Source organism: Mandrillus leucophaeus, unplaced genomic scaffold (assembly GCF_000951045.1).
Source record: "Mandrillus leucophaeus isolate KB7577 unplaced genomic scaffold, Mleu.le_1.0 Scaffold411, whole genome shotgun sequence".
Lineage (NCBI taxonomy): Eukaryota > Metazoa > Chordata > Mammalia > Primates > Cercopithecidae > Mandrillus > Mandrillus leucophaeus.
In genome coordinates this window covers 658,669-686,181 of record NW_012104377.1, presented here as the reverse complement: position 1 = coordinate 686,181, position 27,513 = coordinate 658,669, and the positions used below count along the sequence as shown (strand labels likewise).

The window sequence follows — 27,513 nt, the reverse complement described above, 5'->3', positions numbered from 1 at the left end:
TTTTTACAGAAGCTCACGCCTGTTTCAAATTACCACTAGAAGTTTTCATTTCACATCAGCCGTGATTCATTACCAGGAGGAATAGTTTTTTGAATCAACTTCTGTTTCCTCCCTCAACAAATCTATGTGTATTTATCAAGACATATTTGGGTGCAGGCTTTTATCTCCCTCTTGACAAAAATGAATGATTATACACCCAGGTCTTCTACGCACTGAACTAAGCCGTATCTACTTGGATCTTGTTTTAATTGACTCACCCTTCCCCCTGATAGAATAGCATCCCTTTGAATAGGCAGTATTAGAAAAATAAGAGCCTCACAGTAGACTGTGAAAGAAATGTCACATCAGAATCTGGACATTGCTATGACAACCCAGGCCCCATCTATCACCACTCCCATCAGCATGTGTTGCAAAGGAAACCCCTTTGCAGTGTTTAATCTGAGAATTTTAATATTAAATATATATTTGACATTGAAAGCTCACACCTTATTTGCTATTGTCAGGCTTATTTGATAGACAGCTAACTCAGTCTCTTTATAGTCAATTTCTGAAATGAAACTATAAATTTTGAAGCTGGGCTTCATCATCACAGAGAGCAAAGCTTTTCTAGCCTATTGTTTGAAATATCACATTTTATAGGATTTATGTGGTCCAGATTCAGGAAGATCATTTGCCAAGCACTTAAGGCTGGTTTTGCTGCCCTTTGCTTTTCTCCTCCCTGCAAATACATATGGTAGCGGGGGGAGAGCCATTAGAAAAGAAAAATTATGAAGAAGAACTTACTTGATTCAATACAAATGTCAACTTAAGAAAGAAAAAGTCCTGCACATTTAGTGTGAGGAGCATTGACTCCAGAAGCCTGCTCTTTGGTGATAGGTATACTGTTTGCTTCTGTAAATGAAGTGGACATCATATTTGTTGTGATAGTCAGTGAAAACCTCTGATTTGGTGCAGCAGTTTGAATTTATGCTTATAATACAAGTCCTCTCCAATATGCTTCCAGGATTCCTTTTGAAACTCCATGATATGACAAGCTCTGTGATTTGGTCATATTCCATTTAGCTTGTTTTATTGCTGTTAATTTTACACAGGAAAATAGATTCTCTGAAATTTGTGATCACAGTAGCTGTGAAGTGGTCAAAAATGAAAAAACCACCAGGCAGTGTCAGATTTATTAAATGCTCTAGAAGTACAAAATTAATGCAGTTCTTTGTCTTTGAAAGGTTCAGTGTCCACAAGCTGGATTTATCCTAATGGACAAGCAGTGGAAAGAACAATTGTCAATTGGCTATCTCTTTAGCCAGACTACACGTTGTTGGAATGCATGTAGGGTGAGCCACCAGTGCACCTGGGCAGACCTCCAATTTGTTCATTTGACTGCAAATGACTTAATTTAACATTTTTCTAACAAATACATTAGGCAGAACGGTGAAGTTTCCTTTTTTTTTTCATTTGTTTCTTAAAAGAATCACCAGTAAAAAGCCACAGTAAGTAGGCTTCTCACTCCATTTGTTTTCAATCACCACCCCTTAATGCATGAATTTCTGAGTAGCCTGTTACTCTTCCAAGCCCTAAACTGTAGCAGTGAATGTGGATTGGAAAGTTCTGATGCTGTATCCATTGGGTCTGTATTGGGTTTGAATATGTTTTATATGCATAGCATGATTTATTCCGTGCTAGCTGATCTTACCTGTGGCCCTTAGTTTTCTGTTGTTGTTGTTGTTGTTGTTGTTGTTTTAGCATGAATGAATTTTGCATTACCCTCTTACAAGAGTTACAGTGTGCAAAAGACTTTGAAAGTAAAGTTTTGGTTCCCACATGAACCATTTCTATCTCTTTTACACAGGAATCATTTATCACTTATAAGTGTTAATCACTTGTTAACAGTAATTTCACCTGCTGAAGAATTTATCCCCAATCATGTGATTTGTTTCTTTGTGTGTGTGTGTGTATGCGTGTGTGTATATTTACAGCATTGATACTTTGTATTCAAAAAGATTAACCTTTCACCTTGGCATTCTGTTAATGTAATGAAAACATCTGTTACTTCTGTATGGCAATGATGTTTTCACATCTATTTATATTTGTGGGTAGATTCCAAGTTGATTCTATGTGAAGATGCACTTCAAACAAAATTCAGTAACTAACTACATGTCTGGCTTTGTGTTTTTCAAATTGTGGGGTTTCAACCCTTAACATCAAGCCCTGATGCAGGACTTAGTCCTGAACTCTGCAAATGTTTCCTGTGGCACTTCAACCTCAGGTCCCACTTTATATAACATGGAATATTCTTCCGGTTATTATGTAATTCATTATCTAAAATATTTTGTGAGCAGATAAGCACAAGGACTCTGAATGTGGCTTGTATATTTTTACAACAACTCTGTGAATATTCTCTTTGGTGCAGAGTGGAGATGTGTGTGGAAGCATTCCTCCTGAATTTTTTATAGATTCTCTCCCTTTGCCATTCTAGCTGCTGTCTCCCACAAAATTTGAGTCATACCTCAACTGTACAAATTCTCCTTTAATGTTCAGTTGCCCTGAAGTGTGCAGTTGTGGAATATGTCTAAATGTCCCCTGTGAAGAAATTGGAGGCATTGGTTTTAACAAAAGCAATAAAATAGTTACAGCTGAAAAGCATGCTGGAGGTAAACAGACGTCTGTCCTTGTTGCTGAACCATTGCTCTGTTAAAAAAAAAAAATAATAAGCACATGATTTAGCCTCTCTTTTTTGCTCTTGTGTCTAGGAAAGTCAAAAGGAAGGAATTTGATTTTTATTGTCCCCAAGATTTCAGTATATAGCCAGCCCTACAGTATGAGAAACAATATCTTGCTTATCACCCTGAATTACCATTGTCCAACTGTGAGAGCATTTGCAAGAAGGTGAGGGTGTTTGTGAAATAGACAGAAACGGAAATTATGTGCTTGGAGAAAACTTTCTGATTTCTTTAGTGAAGTTTCTGAATTTTCTTCTCTAACCTTGGCACAAAGGCCAACAGTCTACATGCAGTAGACACTTCGTAAATTTATTTTGGCGATGGGTGATTGGTCTTTAGTACCATCAACATCCCAACCCAGGGCTAGCCTCGGAGAAGGACACAGAGCAAGGAGAGGTTTAATTGGGGAAGCCCCATTGTACCTCATCCAACCTTCCACCAGGACATCAAGGTCCTCATGATCTGTAGCTTTCCCTCCTGGCATTACCTCTTGTCCACAAAGCTTTAATTCACATGCAATGAATGGTGTCTATGGATACCTAGCACTGTCTATACTTTAACGGAGATTAAAGCCTTGAAGTAAACTGAGGCTGAATTTCTGGCATCAGCCTGCAGGCAATGGGTGGTTACTAGGGGCGTCCCTATTACCCTGAAAACCTGTCTGTGGATCTCTCCTCCCTAGTCCATAAGCCCCTTTACTAGGTCCAACCAGTTTATCCTGAAAATATTAATGAGAGCACTTCAAAATGTGGGTTGTTGAATTTTAAAATAACCTAGAGCATCATATTGAGTGGGTTTTCATGGCTTACTACATTGTCTGCTGGATGGACTTCCTGGGCAGCAAGCATATCTTATTCCTAACATCATAGTCTATTCCCTTTTGCCCAGAGTTGGGCTTCATTTAACAATAAGGAGATGTTTTCGATTTTACCGTATGTGGAATGTAACATTTGCATTTGGCAGTTCTCCCTTTAGTCCTGCTCAAGATTTCAGCTACCTCTGCAGAGTGCTAGAAAGTGATACGCTTATTAGAAAACTTTATTAATCAGAGCAGAGTGCTATTTGGCAGCCAGATTCTAATGAGGATGAGGAGCTAAATTTAATTCAAAGTTGAAGGTCAGCAAATGGTGCTAGCCTACCTTTTTTAAAGTGTGTGAGCTTGGACGTGCTCACAGTTTCCGGACAGTTTCATCTAGAAATGTGCATGCTATATTTAGTATGAAAAAGCATGGAAAAGTTTTCTAATCACACCATTTCAGCACACATATATTCCATGAGCATTAATAAGCCAGGCACATTACTGCTTGGCTAGACAATTCTTATAGGAGCTGATGGCACTGAGGTGTTATAGCGATTGCCAGCTGAAAACAGTAGGCCATGAGAACATGTTACAGTGGAAAGAATTTAAAAAACTTGTAGACATTTCTTTAAACAAGGAACTGTCTGTGGAATATGTGTAAATGGCAGAGTTACTCTCACAAAGTCATGAAGGATATATTTGTAGTGTTCAGCTTATGTGCCTGGGAAAGAAAAATAGGAAAAAGAAAGCATTCTCCAGGCAGCCACTGAAGGTGTTGTTGAGTGGTTTTGGCCCTTGCACACGGCCTCCCTATCCTTAAATAGCGCCATCATTTCCTCCCTTCTCCTTCCCACTTCTCCTTCATTGCACACTTTCTTCTTACTATCACCTCCCACAAAAACTCATTTACTGAACACATCCTAGGTGAGGGCCCTGTGCCAAATTCTACAGAAGATACAAGAATGATTAAATTCCTCCTGTCACTTAGCCACTATTGGGGGACTAGACGAAGACTTAAAATGTATAAAACCTGTGAATGATCACCATGCCACAAAGTGGAAGGTAAGAGCCATAATATAAGCACAAAACACCAAGGGAATTCCAATGTAGAAAAGGTTGCTTTCCGCCAGGAAGGATTCATGGAACAGCCTGTGCTTAGGACAAAATGCACCTGAATTCATCTATTTTTCTCCAGCTTCATGACCATTACCTAGGCCAGTCTACCATCACCTCTCCCTTGCCTTTCTGCAACAACTTGTGTTCTGTCTTCCACAGAAAAGCCAGAGTTGTATTCTAAAAATTTTAATTAGATCATGTTACTTCCTGGCTTAAAATCTCCTAATGTCCACTCATTTTACTCAGAGTCAAATCCAAAGATCTGTCCAGGTCCTATGAAGCCCATATGATCTCAGTTTTGCCTATCTGTTCAACCTTATCACGTGCCACTTTGTTCCATGAGCATTAAGCTCCGGCCATACGCACTTTTTTTTTTTTTTTTTTTGAGATGGAGTCTTGCTCTGTCACCCAGCCTGGAGTGCACTGGTGCAATCTCGGCCCATTGCAACCTTTGCCTGCCGGGTTCAAGCGATTCTCCTACCTCAGCCTCCTGAGTAACTGGGATTATAGGTGCCCTCCACCATGCCCAGCTAATTTTTTGTATTTTTTAATAGAGATGGGGTTTCACCATGTTGGCCAGGCTGGTCATGAACTCCTGACCTCAGGTGATCCGCCCACCTCGGCCTCCCAGAGCACTGGGATTACAGGCATGAGCCACTATGCCCGGCCACGCACTTTCTTTCTCCTGCAGTAATTGATTGCACTCATTCCATTCTTAGGGCTTTGGCTCTAGCTGTTTTCTCTCTCTAGAATTCTCTTCATGGAGATTCTTCTGGATGGTTCCTATTTGTAATTCAGACCTTAGATTAAAAGAAAGAGGATTTCCTTGACTATTCAATCTAAAGTAGCACCTAGTCACTGTCTTCTCATCATATTGTATTTTAAGTCATTGGTGGCACTGACCACAGCTTGATATTTCTCTTCATTGGTTTGTGTATTGTTTCATCCCCACCCTCACCACCACTAAAACGTAAGGCCCATGTGATTAAGGACCTTGTGTATCTTGTACTCCTCCTATATCCCCAGGACCTGTAACAGTTGATTGTGAATACTGGGTGCTCAATAAATATTTGCAAAATGATTGTAAGAATCTTGAAGGATTTCACAGTAGAGAGTCATTCCTTAGTTAGTGTGGCAGGCCCTGCCACTGGTAGAACAGCCTGAACAGGACCTAGTAGCTGCCTGCTCTCAACACCTTCTGGTAACTGACGTAACCATGCGGCTGCTCTTTTGGAGGAAGGCAGACGTAGAGAAGTGAGCCAATTGATAGATAATGAAGATGATCCATTCAAGGGGTGATCATTGCTACAAAAGAAACAAACAGGCTAACTAGGTAGGGATTGTCTTGAAGGATCTACAGATAAAACTGCCAGAACAGGCTGGGCACAGTGGCTCATGCCTGTAATCCCAGAACTTTGGGAGTCCAAGATGGGTGGATCACGAGGTCAGGAGATGGAGACCATCCTGGCTAGCATGGTGAAACCCCGTCTCTGCTAAAAATACAGAAAAATTAGCCGGGCGTGGTGGTGGGCGCCTGTAGTCCTAGCTACTCGGGAGGCTGAGGTAGGAGAATGGCGTGAACCTGGGAGGCAGAGCTTGCAGTGAGCTGAGATCGCGCCACTGCACTCCAGCCTGGGCGACAGGGTGAGACTCCATCTCAAAAACAAAAAAAAACAATACTGCCAGAGGAGGCACCTCTGACAAGGGAGAATATGCCTTGAGAACGTGGAGATGGAGTGTTTTAGGTGGAAGACCCAGCAATGACAGACTCCTGGGGCTGTGACAAGCTTAGGCTATCAAGGAACGGGGGAGAGTGAGAAGAAGTTCTGTGTGAGCACAGGAGAAGAATAGGTCAGCAAGGAGGTGGAGAGGGGAACACGCCAGTTCAGTGATGGGAGGGCCATGTAGACCCTGGGGAATAGTTTGAGAATTAGGCTAAAGGTGGTGACAAGGCAGTAGATGTTTTTGAACAATTGATATGATCTTGATTATGTTGTTTCTAAAAGGAGGGGCAAGAATTACTGATGGAAGAGGCAGTGTGGTCGAAGGCATGGAGCTGGATGTGGGTGAAACTGAGGATAAGTTTAGGGAACCATCAGAGCTTCTGGAGACTGGACTGCAAGTGGAAGGAAAGCAGGCGGCTGGGTGGTGTCGGCAATGGAAAGAGAGCAGAGAGGTTAATGTTGCAGGGAATTCCATGAGCAGAGGTGCACCTTTGGAAGGCCAATGTGGGAATGTATTAGAGTGAAGGAGTCAGGAGCGGAGAAACTAGCTGCCATGTTACTCTGAACCAGGCTCGTGGAAGAAGGAATGCAGGAGGGACACAGTGCTAGAGGCTCGTCATTACAACCAATTGAATGTAGGATGCATGGGAGAAAAGAAGCCAACAATAATATCAAATAATGTCATAGTAGAGTCCAGTAGTCATTGTGTACCAGGCACTATTCTAATTGCTCTAAATAAAAACTCACTTTGCTCCTCAAAACTACCCTACTTGGTTTTACTGTCATTATCCTTATTATTTCAGAGAGAAGGAGGTTACATAACTACTCTAAGATAGGGAGATGGAAAGTTGTGGAACCAGAACCCAAGCAGTCTGGCTCCAGAGCCTGGGCTCTGAATGCTGATCATTGTTTCCATCTCTAATGAGCAAGGAGAAACAATTAGGAGCCCGGAAAATAGGAGGGAAAGAAGATTTTAATGAAAGTGTGAGAAGGTTTTTTCTGGACAAGTTGAGTGTAAGACATGGGCTCATTTCAAGTTCAAGTGTGGAGCAAGGGTGAGCATGGCTTTTGGAGCTGCCATGAGATGTTGCAGCTAGAGAGGTGTGTCCTCATGCAGGCGGGCTCTGTTGAGGACCTGCCCGAGGCGAGCCACTCCAGGGATCATTTGTTGAATAGATGGACAAGTAAATACATGAAATGCGAGGGAATAGGATAATCGAAGTGCTGGGTGTAAATAGTGTCCCCAAGAGTGAAAATATACACAAGGAGCCTTTAGACTCTAAAGTTTAGAGAATCCTTTTAGAAAATAGCGAAAGAGACAATGAAAGAAACAGACAATGAGATTGGAGAAGTAGGAAGGCAACAAAGAAGAGAGACTTGCCACGAGGGTTGCTCTGCCGTGTCCAGTCCTGCAGAGATTAGGGAGAGTTTTTCTGGGCAGTTTTAGCAGCGGTGAAGATACAAACCAGATTGTCATCTGCCCAAAAGGAAGGGTGGCAGATGACAAAAGTAGACAGCAGAGGGCTGTTTTATTTTAAAGTTTAGTGAAAGGAGAAGGAAAAGAGAGAGACAGGAGGCAATAGCTTGAAGGGAGGGGTTAGGGGCTACTGGACAGTGTTACGTCACAAAGGGCCCCTAGTTGCTCCAGAGAGAGAAGGAGGAACAGCATCTTCGGGGCCTCCCCAGTGTGGGGGCATGTATCCACACCTGTGCTGACAAGGGCAGCAGGGGCCCGATCTGCATAGCAGCAGGGTAAAAACCAGCCTCTGGCACCACTGGATTCTTCCCTGGTAGAAACTCTCCCAGGGTAGGCACATTAGATAAGAGCTACTCGGATTAATTCAGTGACACCATCTTTTAGAATGAGGGTAGAAAATACTGACGTCACCATGCGGCTGATTTTAGAGAAACAGTTATTTCTCCACTGACAAGGATTTGTGGCACTCAGCAGCTGTTTGTTTTTTCTTTTTTTTTTTAAAAAAGCTCCCTCCACCCCCTTCTTCAGACTTCTCTGGACTTACATCTGTCCTCCCAGCTGTGAGCTGCTGAATTCCAGGGTGCAAAACCAAGGGAGACAAGTAGGAGGGGCATACAAATAATGATTACATGCTGCTTCAGTGTAAATCTCGGTTCATTGTGTGTCCATGGGCACATGCCTTCAAATTCAAGTGCATGCCTCTCTCTCTCTGCCTTTCAGTATCTGTCTGTAAACCTTGATGGGATTAAGCATATGTTTTAATAAATATTTTGTTTGCTGTATTCCCATTAATATTCATAGGGAATGGAGCACTTTGGGTTTTGTGATTTCTAATAAACATTGATGGTGTTGCTAGTCTGTACTGAGCGTTCAGTATGCTCCATCAAAATGGCAGCTCTAATTAGGTTCCTTGAATTAGCTAATGGATTTTGAGAAAGATAGCTTAGAAAGCTCTTACAGCTGTCCAAGATATTCCTGCCATGGCAGAAAGACAAAAGGCCCCTGGAAGCTACAGACTTCAGAGCTTTAGAAATGCAGCTGACAGTTAAAAAGATAAATTACATTCATATTTTTCCAGTGAAAGTCCTAATACTGAATTAATGTTATTCCTGTAGTGAGTATCCATTAAGCAGCTCATTTTATTATAAGGATGCATTTTGACCATTAGCTCTTTTTCTTTCCTCACTCTCCCTCCCCTCTCTGCTTTTTCTCCCTCCAATTCCCTAGATATTTTGGACACAGTATTAAAAAGCATCTTTGAAAAAGAGGAAATGATTCCCTTTTTTTCAAGTTATAAATTTAGATGCTTTCTTAGATATACAATATGTATTCAGTTTTTTTTTAAATGCCAAAGTAAATATACAAAGAAATAACATAGTGATTCAATTTAAGCCTTGCGGCTTATATTTTACGTAGAATTGGAAGCAGGGGAAGCTTCTAGCTAGGGGGCAGTGGGCTTGTTTACACTTGGATAAGAGATTATTTGTTAGAAACCATCTCGAATAAAACATGTTACGTCCTTTCATCTTAATATGGAATGTACAACATAACGCAACGCCATTCCACGTGTTCCTCGCCTGTACTTCCTAAGAACACAGTCCTGTAATGCTACAAATGGGGGGAAAAATACCACAGACAATATTAAATGCTACAAATGGGGGAAAAAAATACCACAGACAATATTAAAAGTTCATGGCAAATAGCAGAATTTGGGAAACAAGGACAGTCACCCAAAAGCTCCTTTTATTAGGTGGATATGTGAGTACTCATTAATTCTGTAACTGTGTTCAGCGTAACTTTTTCCTTTCGGTTTATTCATTTGGAAAACTAATACCTGGTACTTTTCATCTAAAAAGTTACATTCCTGTAGGAACACAATAAATCCTCTGGGGAAATGTTTCCTGGGTCATTAACTCTCAACTGTCCGAATTCTGTTTTCCTCCTGTGAGCCTCCGTCGCCCCTCTGCTTTTCCAGTCCTGCCTGCCTTTGGCCTTTTTGCTTCTCATTAGTATCTTTCCCAAACAAGGGGCTGGGCAAGGAAAAGAATGTGAAACTCGAGTCAATTAATTGGGGTATTATTTACAGCTCTGGGGAAACACTTGTTGGGAAAGAAACTAAAGTTGCGGGTTTAAATGAGATTTTTTTCAAAATCATCTGTAGTTTTTATTTTTCATGCTCTTCCAAACCTCCTGTTTCTGCAGATAATTGAGAGCTGACTAAAAGACTGTTGCTAATAAAGCTGTTGAAACAAAGCAAGGAATCAGAAAGCATAGTGTTGACGGAACGTATAGATTACAGATCAGACAGCTGCTTTACCTCAGTATGATATAAGTAAAATGGAAAAGCATTGTTATGTGAAGTGCCAGAAAAAAAGATACTCAATTATTCCCCACACATGACTTCACCATGATGGATAAAAGGCATAATTGACATCATGTTTATTGAAAAAACTAGCAACTGTCACACTGTCGAGAGGCTATGAGAGGCTACTGAAAGCTGGAGGAAGGGCATTTTTTTTAATTCGTTTTCACTGTGGGTTATTTATAGAGTTCAATTGTCAGCAGCAGAGTGCCTAATTTTCCCTCTTCTTTGATATTCGACAACTCATTCACTTTTCAGATCAAGAAGACAGCTACAAATTGCTCCATGGCAGATACTCAGGCCTTGCCATTACCTCGCCTGAATGGGGCAATGGCTATTTATTAATTAAGATTCTCTGCCTACTTTCCCTTTAAGTGCCAGTGGGGGAAAAAAGTCTTTGTCAACCCATAATGGGTCGGTTTCATTTGTTTTGTTTTGTTTCATTTTAACTTTTTGCTGTCTGGTTTGGCAGCCAGACCCAGATTCCTAATGGGAAATTTATCACTATATTACTGATGCATCGTGCTTCATCACCAGATAATGTTACTAGTCAAACAAGAGCTCTGGTTATAGAAAATTATCAGTTTTCAAACTGAAAGAAAGTTTCAGTGTCCCCTTGCCCCCATCTCCAGTAGCCCTCTGGCACAGTAGCCAACAAGTAGGGAGATGGAAATAGAGAACTTTTGCCAATGATTTGGTTAATCATTTAGCATGCACTGTATGCACACAGGAGAAATCATCAAATCTAAGTACAAGAAAAGCTCAGAGAGGGCAGCTGGTTCCTTCCATAGGTTGTGGTATATGGGGTTACAGAGAGCTAAGGTCTCCCACAGTTCTCTTGATATGAAGCAGAACTCTGAGGATGGTGGTACTGTCCCTACTTGAAATCCTTCAATGGGTCTGTATCATCCCCTTTAGAAAGATTGGCGGATGGGGTTGTTCAGGTCTTACTGGCTGAATTTCCCAGTTTCTCCACACATTCTCCACACTTCTGCAGTGCCCTTTCATGTGGCCACCCCTTTCCAAGTGGTGTTCCTTCTAGCTGGCATCCCCAGCCACCCTCTCCTTATCCTTGTCCCCGCTTCTCTAAGAGGCCTTTCCTGACCTCCCCAAGCAGAGTTAACACCCTCTGCTCTGAACTACTGCGGGAGTTCATTATACTTCATGATACTTCCTCTTAATAATTGCCACATTGCACTGTCATTATTTATTTATATCTCTGTCTCCCCCACTAGACTGTGAAATCCCTGAGGGTCAAGTCAGGGTCTTAATCACCTTTGCATCCCTAAGGCCACAGCAATATTTATGAATAAATAAAGCTTAAATAAATGTACACATGAGAAATTTTTCAGAGGGTTATTGGAGAGCTTTTAAAAGCAGTTGAAGATTTAGGTCTGCTACCAGTTTATTATTTTCCATTCTGTTTTGAAGAGCAAGCCAGCATTCTCCTAGCAAGGATTTGTAAGAATCTGAACATCTTTGAAAAACAACTGAAATGATCCATAGGAGATGGTAATGTCAGCTGTCTGCTATTCTGTACACCCCTAATGTTGGAAGGTCATGAGGCCCAGGGTTAACAGAGCTCATTTTCCATCCAGGCTAATGAGAGCTGTGGGATATTCTTGGATTTAATGCCCTTTGGGAGCTAAGTAGATGCTAACTTTTGATGCAATTTGTATCAATCCATTCTAGCATTGATATAAAGAGATACCTGAGGCTAGGTAATGTATAAAGAGAAGAGGTCGAGTTGGCTCACGGTTCCATGGGCTGTACAGGAAACATGGCAGCATCTGCCTCTGGGGAGGCCTCAAGGAGCTTTTATTTATGGGGGAAGGCAAAGGGGAAGCAGACACATCTTATGTGTCTGGAGCAGGAGGAAAAGAGTGGGTTGGGCGGGTAAAGGTGGGGGAGGAAAGGTGCTACACACTTTTAAACAACCGGATCTCATGATAACTCAATCACTGCCACAAGAACAGCACCAAGGGGATGGTGCTAAACCATTCATGAAGGATCCACCCCCATGATCCAGTAACCTCCCACCAGGCCCCACCTCCAGCATTGGAGATTACAATTCAACATGAGATTTGAGTTGGGGACACAGAGCCAAACCATATCATGAGTTGAGAATCTATTTGGATTAATTGTTATAACCTTATTTAAAAATCTCAGAATAGGATATGGATGTAAAAGGAATGAAAAGAATGTAGGTGATATCAAAACATGTTCATGAATTCCTGGACCTCTTAGACCTAATTGCTTTATGCTAATCATGTTAGAATACTGAGTATTCTATGTTTATTGTATAGCATGATTTAACACCATACGTGATCATTAAGATCGGCCCCATGGTCACTTATCTATGTGACCCAGGCATCCCTTCTGGGCATTTGGAGAATGTATATCCTTTAACAGTAGAAAAGTAAGGACTAGTTCACTTGTCACATATATTTAGAACACTTTGACTCTTAACACTGAGGGTTGAGCTCCTAATCACAATCTTTAGCTTCTTTCAATTGAAAAATGTTTTCTCTTTTTTTAAAACGTTTTTTTCTTTTGTAGAGTTATTATTTTCCCAAAACCCTCCATTAGGAAAGAAAAACAAAAGCATTGTTGTGTGAGTAAGCAACTGCTGTATTAATCTACTGACATTTTGTTATATTTTTCACTTTTCACTATGCAGTATCCTGACTGTTCTCTTCTGACTGATACAATCCTCTAAATGAAAAAAATACAAGCTACCATCCATGCACTAAATTATTTAGAGCGTCCTTATTTTTCCTTAAAATTGTGTAGTCAATTAAAACTTACTTTCTTATTATCTGAAAGGAAAGGTTAAGTACCCAGCTGTTAGGAATCAGTGGCCTTTGATGGTATTCCAGGATCTCTTGGGAGAAGAGAGAACTTCTATGTTGTTTTCTCTGAGGAAGAAGGAATTTCATGGAGGCCTAGGAAATTCCCAAGGTTTCATGGCCTGTAGCCCATAAAGGCTTATTTTTCCCAGAATTGACCCTGAAAGTTTAATCCACATATAAATGTCAGATATGTATTCTTAAAACTCAAGCTGTGTTTGATTTAAGCTTAAAAGATAATAATTTTATCTTTGCAGTTCTTGCAGTTGTTGGTGAGAATTTCTTTGAGAAGGCATGAGTGTGTGCGTATTGGGGTAATCATTAATTTGTTCAAGTATCATCTAAACAACATTTTATTTCTCCTTAAACTGTCTTTTGTTCAGTTCAAGAAGGTGAACAATAATTAAAATAATGTAAGTTTTGTAGGTTTCCTCTATTTACCTTTTAATCAATATTTTGCTAATTTTGTTTTGGACCATCAAGTCCTTTGGGAAAACCTATAGTATTCCAAGTAGAGTCATGTCTTAAACAAGGTTAGTTTCTAAAGTCATTACATGAGACAAAAATTGTGTATTGACAAAATTAATCTTGGGAAACACTTTAGGACAGTGGTCCCCAACCTTTTTGGCACCAGGGACTGGTTTCCTGGAAGACAATTTTTCCACTGGGTGGGCGGTGTCGGGGGTTGGGGAACACGGGGCCGGGCACTAGATTCTCATAAGGACCATGCAAGCTACATCTCTTGCATGCACAGTTCACCACAAGGTTAATGCTCCTATGAGAATCTAATGCAACCACTGATCTGACAGGAGGCAGAGCTCAGGCAGTAATGCTCACCTGTGTAAGCTCACTGGTTTCTAACAGGCCATGGACTGGTACCAGTTTATGGCCTGGGGGTTGGTGACCCCTGCTTTAGGAGGATGCTATATTGAACACTGCCTATGATCTCTCGCTAAACCCACTCACTGCTGTTTCTTTAGCACTGCATTAGACAGCTATTCCCTTGGTTGAGCATCAGCTGAAGTAGTTGGCTTGCATATAGAAGGCCATGTTGTACAAGTAATATACATCCTTAAATACTGAAATGATGTTCAGCACAACAGAAAACTTACATTAGGAAAGGTGCCTAGGAACTGACACTGACCAAAGGAAATCAACTCAGTTCATGTTCAGGGACATATGTTCATTAAATGGAATGGCCATTGGAAGCACTATCACTACTTAAATTGCTATTCTGTCCCCAAGCCTCTGTTTGTGTCTAAGCTCAAATATTTGGGTATCAATTAAATGCAGCTGTGATGCATTATCACTATACTCCAGCCATGTTTGAACAGCTTTATCTATATGAATTATAATATAGGACATTGCTTATTTATCATTTTTTAACAGAAGACACAATGGATGCACAGTTGCGAATTAATCTAAATCTATTTTTCTTTGCATCTATGTATGCTTGTTTTACAAAGAAGTAGAGTAGAAAGAAAGAGATAATATTGGTGCCATTCAGTGTGAACTTTTCAACTATATTTAAAAATCTTTCTTTTTTAAGAAACCAAAATTACTGTATTAAACACTTGATAAATTTCTTCTGTGACACCCACATACTGTGTGTTGCTAATAAAATTGGCAAAATGCCTTGAGACAATGTGTATCACACACTTACACATAACTTTGAAGTATCCAGTATTTGTGTAAATTACTTAAGGCTCAAAAATATTGCACTGGGGTCTGGGTACAATGATTTGTAGTGGCTCACACCTATAATCCCAGTGCCTTAGGAGGCCGAGACAGGAGGACAGGTTGAGCTCAGGAATTCGAGGTTACAATGAGCTATTATCACCCCACTGTACTCTAGCCTGGGCAACAGTGTAAGACTCTGTCTCTATATATGTGTGTGTGTGTGTATTTTGCACTGTGTTGGAAGAACTGTAAGAACTGTATTAGAATACTATTCAAAATATAAATAACTCAAATGAGTATTTTATGACTAATGGCAAAACTGACTTCTAAAATTTGAACACAGTCAGGAGGTCATTGTCAGTATTAGAATAAGGCAGTTATTTGTTACTGGCTTATTATGGTGAACTGAAGCCATAAATAATAACTGGCATGTTGTTGAATTTTGAGTAACACTGTCAGGGTCACTCCTAAGGTATTTCTCCCTTTGTGAGAAATGGAGATACAGAAGCAGAATGTTCTCATTAGAAGCCAGCCTTGCATTGTCCCAAGCAATAAAGAGCAAAGGGAGAGCAATGCCTTTTATCAGAAGAGGAGATGACATTGATCTGGTGATGGTTCTCAGTCACAACACTCAATCACATAAGAGGAAGTTGCCTGCATGAATCAATGGATTCCTTTCAGTGGTAAATGGTAGCTGTGGTTCATGGTGTGCATGGAAGTGCTTACCATTTCAAAATTGCCAGAGGAAGTGGGCCTTTATTTCTTTATGCTTCACCACTATGGCTTGATTCACTCGGTCGAGGTCCAGCCCAGGGTTAAGATTTCCAAGACAAATCTTCGAGCTGTAGGAGTCAAAGGGTCAGTTTACCAAGCTAGGGATGGAAATACCAAGACAAGGATCTCAAAGGAGGCAGATGCTGAAAGCAGGAAACACATTGAGAAAGACAAAGAGTCAGCCTCAGGTTGCCATGGTGAGGTCAGGAGCCTAGGTAAGCCAAGCCAGGTTGTCAGATTGTTGCATCCAGGTCAGAATGCCACAGGCAGCATCAGGATGGCTGCGGGGAGGACCACAGTTCAGGATTATAGTCTGAGCTGATGTATTATTGTGATTTTCAGGTTTTCTTCTACCTTATGACCCTAACTTGCATGTTAACCTCTCTGGACCAGTTTCTCAGATTGCCCACAGGATCCTGACATAAGGAGTAATTTTGTTGAACCCTTGAGAATTCATGCACAGACACACATTTCAAAGTTTTATGTTAGTGTAGAGCATAGTTTTTCATCAGATTCTGCTACCGTTTTATGTGACATTAAATACTCTCTTAAGATGCCGAAGCATTGTTTCCTCACCTACTAAGAAGAGGTATAATGTCAGAGATAATTGACAAAAGAAGCCCTTAGAAATAAAAGCAGATTTTACATTTGGAAAGTTTGTGTTGTCTGTTTAATATTATTCACCCTTTCTCTAAATTCATTATTCTTAATATAGAATATTATAGGCAATTATAGTAAACAAGAGCCCTTAATTTAGAGTAATTGTTTTCATCAACAAGATAACTTAAATCTGGTGGAAATTAAATGTCCATATAAGCAAAGACATATTCTTATTATTTGGGGGGGAATTTTTGGCAAAAATAATTTGAAATGGGGGCTACCTTCTTTAATAGTGACAGTAAATTTGGCGATAAATTAGAAAGAAGTATCCCCAAAGTTGTCCATGGATAGTCAGCTATCAGTCCTAAAATTTCACCAGACTAGACAGTGAAAAATCCTATTTGTCAATGCACCTTTGAAAAAATAGAGATTCTTTATAAGAAATGGGAACAGTGGGAAAATAGAGGATTTACACAATCATAACTTTACCTGGATATTTACACTGGATAATTTTCAGAGCAGCTCTAAACTAAGATATCATTTGAAGAATGCTATGGAATTTAAAAACAATTATTTATTATTAAATTAGTATATATGGGCACACTATATAAATGTATTTTCATTATGGGATGTTAAATCTGGAGAGTATGAGTGTAAGTGGTATTGGAGGTATAGTTTCTTTAAATCTTAAATGCTCTTCAATTAAGAATCCTAAGTGCATGTATGAGAGTCTCTCAAAATTTTATTTGACAGAAATCTTTATCGCCCACTGAAAATAAATAATACTTGTGTCCATGACTATCTGTCTTCAGCTGAATATTCTCTTCCAGAATCTTTTCTTGGGATTTGAGGAAAATTAGCAAAATAAGAGTGCATATAGCCCATTAGATTTTATGATAGTTATGTTATTGAGAGTGTGAATGCCATAGAATCTCAGGTGTTTTAGAAGCTCTGTTCCCACTATGGGGGAAAAAAAAACTGCCCTGTTTTCTAAGGCAGAACTATGGTATTGTTAAATTTTAAGTTTAAAAATAAAGCTAGGATGATTTTTAGCCTCTTACATGCCAAAAGACAAAAACAAACAACCCTCTCCCCGGGGAAGAAGTCAGGAAAATAATAGTATCTTGGCGTTCTTAAAGGGCACCAAGGTGTTTTTCTTTATTCCATGTCTTTAAACCCTTTTTGAGAAAACCATTGAAATTCCACCCTTTTGTAAGTATACAAAAATTAACACCATATTTATATAATTAACAATCTTAAAGGAAGCATCAAAATAACGTTTTACAGTAACTTCATAAAAAAAATTAAAGAATCTATCAAACACTAAACTCAAAAACTCTCTCTATCCCACTTGACTGTTGTTGACACGCATACATCCAATTTAAAGGGTTTTATTCAGAGAATTCGTAGGGATTATCACCTCCAGATAGGAATACTTCTGTTAAAGTTCCAGGCTATAAAAGCCATTTCTTTTCTTTTTTTTTTCTTTTTTTTCTTTTTTTTTTTTTTTGAGACAGAGTCTTGCTCTGTTGCCCAGGCTGGAGTAAAGTGGCATGATCTCAGCTCACGGCAGCCTCCACCTCCTAAGTTCAAGTGATTCTCCTGCCTCAGCCTCCCTACTAACTGAAATTACAGGTGCATGCCACCAAACCAGCTAATTTTTTTTGTATTTTTAGTAGAGATGGGTTTTCGCCATGTTGACCAGGTTAGCCTTGAACTCCTGACCTCAGGTGATCCGCCCACCTCAGCCTCCCAAGTGCTGGGATTACAGGCATAAGCCACCTCACCCGACCTTATAAAGACCATTTCTTAACTGCATCATCAAATCTGGACACCAGGCTGGTACCCACAAATAAGGGCAGTGCTCACCAAAGGCCAACACTTCTCCTTCAAAATGAAGAGCTACATCTTGAGGCTGTATGAAAACAACACGAAAACAAAAATAGCTGTTTGAAATCAGCTATATACAACTGAGTCCTGGTTAGGATGCATGTATTTATGTAGATGCCCACTTATACATGTGTAATCACAGATAATTCACAAGTCCCACAGCGGCCAGGGTTTGGTGGTAGTGACCACCTCCTTCTCATTCAGTGAGTGGTGAACTTCCCCAGCAGTTCTGTCTGCCTCTCAGTCCTGGTCCTGATCCAGAGTGCGTCTTTCATGTAGGATCTTTGTCATATGTTGATTCTCTTTTGCACCCCATTCAGTTTTATACCAGCTCTCTACATAAGCCTGTTAGCGATATAATATTAATTGCCCAGAAATCTCAGCCTGCAGTGGCTCCAAAATCATTTTTTAATGAATACGGACTTCATTGCATGTATTTCTATTACTTTGGTTACTTCTATTTCTATTTTTATTGCAAAGAGCTGTGCAAATAAAAGAATATCAAAAGGTACAGCTATAAATGTGCTCTGCTAAATTCCCTCTGCCTTGAAATGCCGGAGAACTGCAGCCACAAAATGCCTGCTGCATTTTAATGCCTTCCTTGCGAGGCAACATGATATAGTAGAAATAGCACTGGTTGGGAGTCACACAAATCTCCTGGCCCACCATTCACCAGTTGTGTTACTTAACGTCTCTGAGCCTCAGTGTGCTCGTGTGTAAAATGTCAACAACAATGTCATCTTCACAGATTTGACTGAGGCTTAAATGAGATGAGGTATATAAAGCACAAATATTGTCTTTAGGACATCACAGGAGCTCGATAAATGTTAATTTTTTTTAGCCTGCAGCAGTCATGGGAGGAGATGAAGGCATGCACAGATGAACACTCATTTTAAAAAGTACTATAGTTGAGGTCATTTTAAACTGGGAAGAATAAGGCTAGATTCCAAATGCCTTAGTGTGATGTTTATGACATGTGGGAATTTGTCGCTGTAGGTGGCTATGAAGAAAATGACATGGTTTCTGAAATCCATTACAACTTTAAGTTCTGTCCAGCTCTAAAGTGTTATAAGAAGGGCCTGTTTAATGATATATCTGCCTTTAAAGTCATAAGCAATGTAATTTATTTTTAAAATCATTACAATATACATCGTGTTGTTATACTGCTTGAATTAATTTAACATAAAATTCCAGCACATCAAAAGTGTAAGATTGTCATTGATCACCTATATAGGGATACAGCTGTAATAGAAACTTTTTGTAAGGATGGCCAGGGCTTTACTTCATTTAGTGAATAAATAATACGGAAAGCCTAATTGTTAAACTAACAATGTGGAGATGAGGTTATTGACACTTTTACTAGGTTTACATGGTTTCAATAGTATTTGAGTTACATCATGATCTGATGTCACTTCTGAAGCTATTTCTAGAATCTGTACTGCTAAATTCCATAAACAAGGAATATAGAACAAATGACATGTAAATAGGGAAGGAAAATGGGAATCCTCAGAAAGTAAATCCTGTAGGCTAGCCTTCACTTCCATTCTTGTTCAGTATCTTGCTAGAGGACCCAGTCTCTAAAACATAGATGAAGGAAGGGAAGTAGGTTGGAAGACAGTAAGCCATAGTGGAAGAGCAGTCTTTGAAGTCAGACAACACTTGTTAATCGTCTATTTGCTAGGAGCTTCATATTCTTCATCTTTATTGAGCAGAATAATAAATCCATCAATATTTTTTGAGGTCTTGAGATATTGATACCACCTGTTACACAGGAATTGTAAATAAACTCATGTACCAATTCCTATAGATTAGTAGTGGCTTTCTGAAGTTCTAGGCTAAAAGAATTCTGAGAATTCTTTCCCAATTACAGCATTGGGAAAGAATGCTGTAATTGATTCGTGATGTCTGCTGTGGACAGAGAGTGGAGTAAGTAAAAGTATATATAGATATATTTGCTATATAAGTGTTCTATAAATTATAACTATTATGATGATTGCCGCTTTCACAAAGGTGTTTGTATGTCCCTCTAAAAATTGCTAAGTTTCTACATCTTCAGTGCAACATAGAGTCAATTAATTGCTTTGGTTATAATAGTGGTATATATTATTTTTATTAATTTGGTGGTAAGCGTATGTGTACTATCTGCTGAGAAGAGCTACAAATCAGAAATTGGCATTTGCTATCCCTAATCTTACCACCTGAAATACGTATTTGGGAAAAGTCTGATATCATTTCTAAAAGTAGAATGAGGGTTGAGAGGAAAAAAGCAGAGATGATATTGAGACGTAGTCCCAGGTTATCACAAAAGGTTTGCACAGTGTTCCATATTTTTAAAAAATATTCACACAAGGGAGAAGATACAGCATATTTTGCACTTAGATGATCCATGACTTTCTGCACTGTTTTCCTGTTTTTTCTCTTGGGCCAAATTTCTTTTCTGGGTAAATAGTCGTGTTCCTGTCAGCCACAGGGGACTTTCTGAATCCTGAACAACTGATTTTGTATTCCTGCCCCATTCCCTTATTTGAGAACAGCAATCTGATCAAACCCATATTTTTAAATTTATGTATTTATAGGCATATGGAAGAATAGTTTACAGTTTCAGTAAAATTTTTTTCCACCACAAATGGAAGAAAAGTGTGTTTTTAAAAAACAGTGCTTTATCAGTTTCTTTTTTTTTCTTTATTACTGATGACTTCATTCTACTTGAATTCACGGCTTCAGTTTCTTTGGGGTAAACTAATAGATTATGTATGCGATGTTTGCACCACGTTGATTGAACTCATCTGGTGAGTTTGAACGCAGCTCATGAATTTCCGTAATCGACAGAAGCCTGTGCATTGGATACAGACACCATGGTCATCTCGTATTACTCAAGAGCTAGGGAAGCTGTTCAACATAGACTGTGCTGCTTTTCCTGCCTGCCCATGGTTCAGAAAAACTTATCAAGACTTTTAATTTGTTCTTACTATATTTTTCAAGTGCTCAAAGAAAACTATTTTTAAGTATAGTAAAGAAAGAGAATTAGAACTATTATGAGAGTTTTAACATACATATTGAAAAAAAAGAAAGGTACGTTATTCCCAAGGGTTTGTCTGTTTTGAACGAAAGGCATCAGCTGCTGAGTGTCTGTAGAGCACCCAGGAAGCCCAGAACCCTGTGCAAACTGTCAGGGAGCAGCCACAAGGCAGAAGTACCTCATCCAGTTTGCAATTAACTTACCATCTAGTTTGAGAACAGTGCTTTTCCTGCAAAAGGTGTTTACTCACCACTTTTTATTAATATAATTTACAAGCATAGTTCTAAAATATTTTTTTTAAATAGATGACCTCCTTCTGTTGCTTTTAGATACCTCATATTATCAGATATCTCATTTAAACTTAGAACCCAACTGTAATATTTAGGGATCTTTTTGACATGCAAAGCTCTTCACACTGGGGTTCTACCTACCTTTCCAGGCCTCATGTGTCCCTCTTTTTCTTGACCCTCCTATATTTCTTTAAAATATTGACACAAGGGAGAAGATACAGCATGTTTTGCACTTAGTTCATGACTTTCTGGATTTTTTCCTGTATTATTCCCTAAATGCTATAGTCGCAATTCTCACATACCCGTGAAACGTGTCATGATGTTACAATTGAGTTAAAGTACCAAAATTTGTAAGTAATATGCTTCTGTCATTATTAGAGTAAATTCAAAATACCCCTAAGCTATGGCCGGGTGTGATGGCTCATGCCTGTAATCCTAGCACTTTGGGAGGCCGAGTCAAGCAGATCACTTGAGGTCAGGAGTACTAGACCAGCCTGGCCAACATGGTGAAACCTCATCTCTACTAAAAATACACATACACACACACACAAAGAGTTTGCCGGGCGTGGTGGCAGGTGCCTGTAATCCCAGCTATTTTGGATGCTGAGACAGGAGAATCGCTTGAATCCAGGAGGCAGAGGTTGCAGTGAGCTGAGATCAAGCCACTGCACTCTAGCCTGGGTGACAGAGTGAGACTCTGACTAAAAAAAAAAAGAAAAAAAAGTTAAACCAAAGTCACCAGAACTCACTTTTATTCAAATTTGCTTTGTAAATGACAGCGGAAAGGGAACATGCGCCATACACCTGGTATGTGTGTAAGGCAGGACAAAAGAAGTTGAGGACCACTGCTTATCCAAACTGATGAACTTGCATGTCTCTAAAGCAAGATGCTTTCGCATCGCTTTACTTTGCACTCACTGCCTCCCCTCTACCTGGAGTATCCTCATCTCACTTGTCTAGCTGTTGAGCACCTTTGTGTCCTTCAAGGCTCAGCTGAAGTGTCACCTCCTCCATGGAGCCTTCTGTGATTTTCGTCAATGGCCCCGCTCTCACCTTGTCAAAGTTTAAGCACTCTGCATTCCCATGACCCCAGTGCAAATCTCTGTAAGAGCACCAGTCCTAATGGACTATAGTCTTCTGTATCCCTCTCTGTCCCCGACCTCCCAGACTATTTGTTTTTGCAGGTAAGGACTGTGAAGTGTTCCTTTTTCCGTTCCCAGATTTTAATGTGAGGTCTGGTGCAGTGGGGCACTCAGTTATGCCTCAAGTGAACCAAATAAGTAGAATGACTGTTCAGATCTGCCTGTCATTCTTTTGCTCCCTAGCCCTGTATAATATCATGTGATATTGGTTCCACTAAAATAACCACAATAACCTAATCTAAGCTCCAAGGGAACTGCTAGCCGAGCAGTTTGGGGTTGGGCAGATGAGTTACTGGAAAAGCTATAATTCCTAAGAGGAAGTACTGGCTAAAGTACAGAGAGAAGAACCTTGGATAAGCACATTCTACTCTACACCAACTTCCCCCACCTTGTTTTAAAAAACACTTTTTTACTGTTTGTTGTTTGTTTGTTTACTATTACCTTTTTTACACATACCCTAACTGTACCCAGATATTGACATGTATCCCATCCCCACCCCCGAATCCCACAATTCATGAGCCTCAGGGAAATGAATGCTGGCATATGCCAACCCTGTCTCATATCCAGCCTTCAGGTCAAACAACTGGAGCTTTATCCCAAGTCAGCAACACTTACTGAGAAAATGAGATACCCACATTAACATGTGACAAAACTCTGTGTGTGTGATTGTAAGAAAAAAGCGGTGAGTCTTTTAATTGCTCTAAAAGGTCAGGACTCTATCTTACCTTCTCATTCAAAAGGCATTTGTTAATCCCAAGTCAGACATTTGACCCTTGGAACTAAAGGTAGGCATGTAAAGACCACTTTTTGTTCACATTTATGACTGATTTCACCATTTTCCTGGCATATTTGAATTACATTATTGAATCTTCCAAATTTGGATGTCAACTCCTTTAACAAGAAGATCCAAAAGTGACTTCAAGGATGATGTACACTGTGTGACTCTGATTATTTCTCTGTATCCTGTAGTGGCCGTCCCACAGGTGGAAGCACTGACCGTATCCAGAAGTTGCGGAAAGAGTATTATCAGGCTCGGAGGGAAGGTTTCCCTTTATATGAAGACAGCGAAGGAAGAGCAAGGCCGTCTGAGTATGACCTTCTCTGGGTAAGCTCATGCATGATTTCAATCGCTGAATTCATCTTTTCTAAGAATGTTTAGAGCAGAAGAACACGGTCAAGACTGTTCTGTACATATCGATTATATTTAGGTTTCTTGGGCTTCATAGATAGGAACATTACCCAAACCACAGGCGTATTCTCCCACCGAAACTGTTTATGGAAATCAAACCCCATGAATGTGCAGTAGTTCATTCTGATTGCTCTCATACTTCCTGTTACATGCCAACTGATTTGGGGGAGGCATAAGTTAGCTACTTTAAAGAGGACAAGGGATCTTGGTCACCATCTACTGAGCTTTGATTCTTGCAACACAAGCCATCTCTCCTTTGGAAGATGGTGATTAGAAGTAAATTTCAAAAGGGTTATTGTCAGACATGTCAGTTGTTTGTTGATTGGATCTGAGGACTTCACATTCTGCTGATCTTACTGGCATGCTAGGATGGATTCGTTTTGCAATAAGGGCAGTTTTTGTATTAGAGGATTCTTTTTGCTAAATCCTTTGACATTCGGGGAACAGAAAAGAATATAGTGACCACTGAAGAAAAACTCACTGGGTTTTTTCAGGGTGGCACGATTCCCTCTCTTGTTATTTTTAAGAAGCAAGTCTGTGCCTACACAATGCACTTAACTCTTGAGCATCCACAAAAATGCCCAGGAAGAGGGTGCTTAGAATTGCATGAAATGTGCTCGTCAGATACATAGAACAGTGCCTGACATAGAGCTGGGCTCAGTAATTGTTAGTTCTTGTTACTGGCATTATTATCAGAGCAGAGCTGAACATGGTAATAGCAGTGTCCTTGCTGGGGTTCAGTTCTCACTCACCCTCTAATGATTTCTGCCTTGTACTACACCTTATAGTGCTGCTCTGAGAACCAGGTAGGGGACTCTGTTATCCCTGGTGCCCATGAAAGACACCGGCTCCTTGGAAAGGCAAACCTATTAAGGCAGGTTTCCTTTCCTGAGTTTCACACTCATGTTTATGCTCATAAGGTCAGGGTGGGGAGAATAGAGACTGACGACTGAGCTGATTCCCTCTAGTTCTTATATCTGTGTGGGGGGCCTGTCATGCGTGCATCTCTACACTAGGATGTGAAAATCAGTGTCAGGATCCACCACTGTTGGGCAGAGCAACCGAAACTCCTCAGCCCAGAAGATTGCACGTGTATAATGGAGTTTCAAAACACTAATCAGAAGTGCACAGTGCAGATGGGCGATCTCAAGCCAAGTGGCTTCAGCCTCTTGGGAGAGAGGCAGTCTGAGAGACTATGGATCAGAACAAACAGCTATTTATTGGTTGTATTACAGATGTTAGGATTAAACAGAGTGACACCCAGAGTGATGGGAAAACTTGTCTGTTAGCTTCTCTGTAGCAGAAGAGAAAGATTTCCACAGAATAACAGATTAGATAACAATTCCGTTTCAAACTTGATCAAGATCGATTTACTGCCTCTGACAAGAGACGTGAGCTACTTGTTAGGTAAGGCTCAGCTCCCTCGATAAGCCAAACAAGCAGTAAAATAAAGGAAAGTCATTTCCACTGTACCCAAAACAGAACACCATGTCCAGTGCATTGAAAAGTGCTCTATCTCAAAACCACTGTGAATTCCTATGAGCAAAATAAGACAAATAATTTTAGACAAAGTAGTCCTGGTTGTTTTGACCTTATTTTATATGATTTCCTTACATCAAGCTGAAAGGATGAAGGTGCTTAACTTTCATGAGACTTGAAGTTTCCTCTGACCCTCACCAAACCTGAGCTAGATAACTGGACCCTTGGGTGCTCCCTTTTTTAATGATTCTATTTTTACGCCAAGTAAACGTGTAACCAGACCATCTAGTGAGTAAAGAAGTATCTCTAGTTTAATTTGTGGTTCCCATGCTCCGGTGTGTTGAGCTCCGCCAAAAGTGACTGATTTTATGTTTCCCAGACAATTGGGGTCTGAGGCTTCCCAAAGGGATGCTTGGGAAATGCACTGCCATAAAAGATGAGTGTTCTTTGTTACTGCCTGAGATACTCCAAGCCAGGGATTAGAATCTCAGCATCCTTTCCTCTCCTCTCCCCACGCCAAGGAAAACCACTAGTGTCTTTTGTTCAGCATAGGCCTGAGAAATTATACTGTTGTCTTGCCACTTTTGGAGAGATCTAGGAAAGCAAGTTTAGAAAGTTAACATTTCATTCCTGTCAGGCGGCCAGACCCAACAAAGCAGCTTTTATGAGATTGTGGTTCCTAGAAAGGCAGGTCTTCAGCATCACCACCAGGGCCCTTGCTAAAATCAGACCACAGTCACACGAAGGGGAAGAATTGGGGCCAGGAGAGACCCCCAAGGGATGCGTCAGGTTGTCATCAAGGATTCTGATCCATAATTCTAAAAATAGGACATTGACTTCAATCCCTTGAGGAAACACTAAAGCAGTCCAACTTCTCTAACAAAACCACTGTGTGGACCAGCATCATCAGAAATATTGTTATGAACTTAGAACTTCCCCAAGTCCAGAGCCTCTGGTTGAGAGGCCTGATGGGTGTTTTCTGGAGTCATTCTGTACTAGGGAACTTCTGAACTATCGAGAAGGAAATTACAAAGATAAGTTACCTAACAACTACTTGTAAACTCATTTAAAAATAGGCCAGCAAGAATGAAAGTATGCTCACAAAAGTCTTCAAGGCCAAAATAATGAGAATAATCCGTTGAAAGTTTATTAGGGTCTATGAGTATTTTTAAATATATATGTAAATATATATGACTAATACTTTTTCTTTGGCTGGCCCTGGGCTTTCTAGATCTTCGCAGACCAAATTGCATGTAGTTCTCTACCAGTATTGCGCCTGCCCAGTGGCCTGGAGTCTAAGATTTCTCTTACTCCTCCCTTGGGTTCTCACTTACTTTCATACCTGTCTTCTCTCCCCTCTTCCTTCTCCTTTATCCCCTCCCCTCTCCCCTCTCTCCTCCCCTCTCCCCTTTCCCCTCCCCTCTCCCCTCTCTCCTCCTGTCTCTCCTCTCCCCTGACTCCTATTACATTTTAACAAATATTTGCTAAATCTTAGTGTAGACCAGGTGCTGGTAATAAGAATATGACATTACTTCTACCTTGGAGAAACTCTGGATCTAGCCAGGAATAGATCTAAGCCCAAACAAAATAGAACAATAATTTATGTGATAAATGCTATAGTATAGAGAAGTATTAGCTTCTCTATGTACTAAGAGAGAGTAGTTAATTCTGTCGGAGGTGCATAGTTGGAGACAGAGTGCTGGGAAAACTATAGGGACATTTTGGGAATTGTCTCAGCTGACATACTTTCTTCTTTTATTCTCAAATTTGTTGGATTTTTTTTCCCCTTTTCCAAAAGATCTCCTGATGTATTCACTTTGTTTTAAAATCAATGAATACACACAGACTGTAAGGTTTATAAATATGAACTTGAGACCTTAAAATCTTTTCAACTGCTCTGTTTTGTAATTGTTTTCCCATCTTACTCTGAAAAGCTGTAAAGAACAAGTTGAAAAAATTTCAGTGGCTGCAAGTGAAACAGTCTGGTGAGTTTTTATAGGCCCAATTAAGTAAGCAAGATATACTAGCTGTGAAGTGTTAATATTTGCCAGAAGAAAACATAATACCTGTTATCTGCTGGTATTTTATTTTTTATAAAACGTAAGATAGTCTTCTGACAACGGGCTGCTTTTTTCTTAGCGGATAAAGCTGCTCTGCTTATTTAACAGCAGCATGAATATCCTGTAAATAATTCTAGCAATGAGATGCCTCTGAAGTTTTCTAAAAATATTAGTGCCTTTATTGTTGTCTTTTTCAAGAGCTGAATAGCAGTATCATTATCCCCCCACCCAACCTTTTTTTTTTTTTTTATACTTTAAGTTCTAGGGTACATGTGCACAACGTGCAGGTTTGTTACATATGTATACATAAACCATGTTGGTGTGCTGCACCCATTAACTCATCATT

General features: G+C 40.0%; 1 protein-coding gene across 4 annotated transcripts in view; it reads left to right on the top strand.

The window, feature by feature from the left end:
* PARD3B (par-3 family cell polarity regulator beta) overlaps positions 1 to 27,513 on the top strand; it is a 1,095,780-nt gene that overhangs the window by 950,988 nt on the left and 117,279 nt on the right. For all 4 annotated transcript variants that reach the window (XM_011992473.1, XM_011992474.1, XM_011992475.1 and 1 more), the window contains one exon: positions 23,409 to 23,544. In XM_011992473.1, the coding sequence (XP_011847863.1) occupies positions 23,409 to 23,544 (136 nt within the window). The remainder of the gene's footprint in view (positions 1 to 23,408; positions 23,545 to 27,513) is intronic.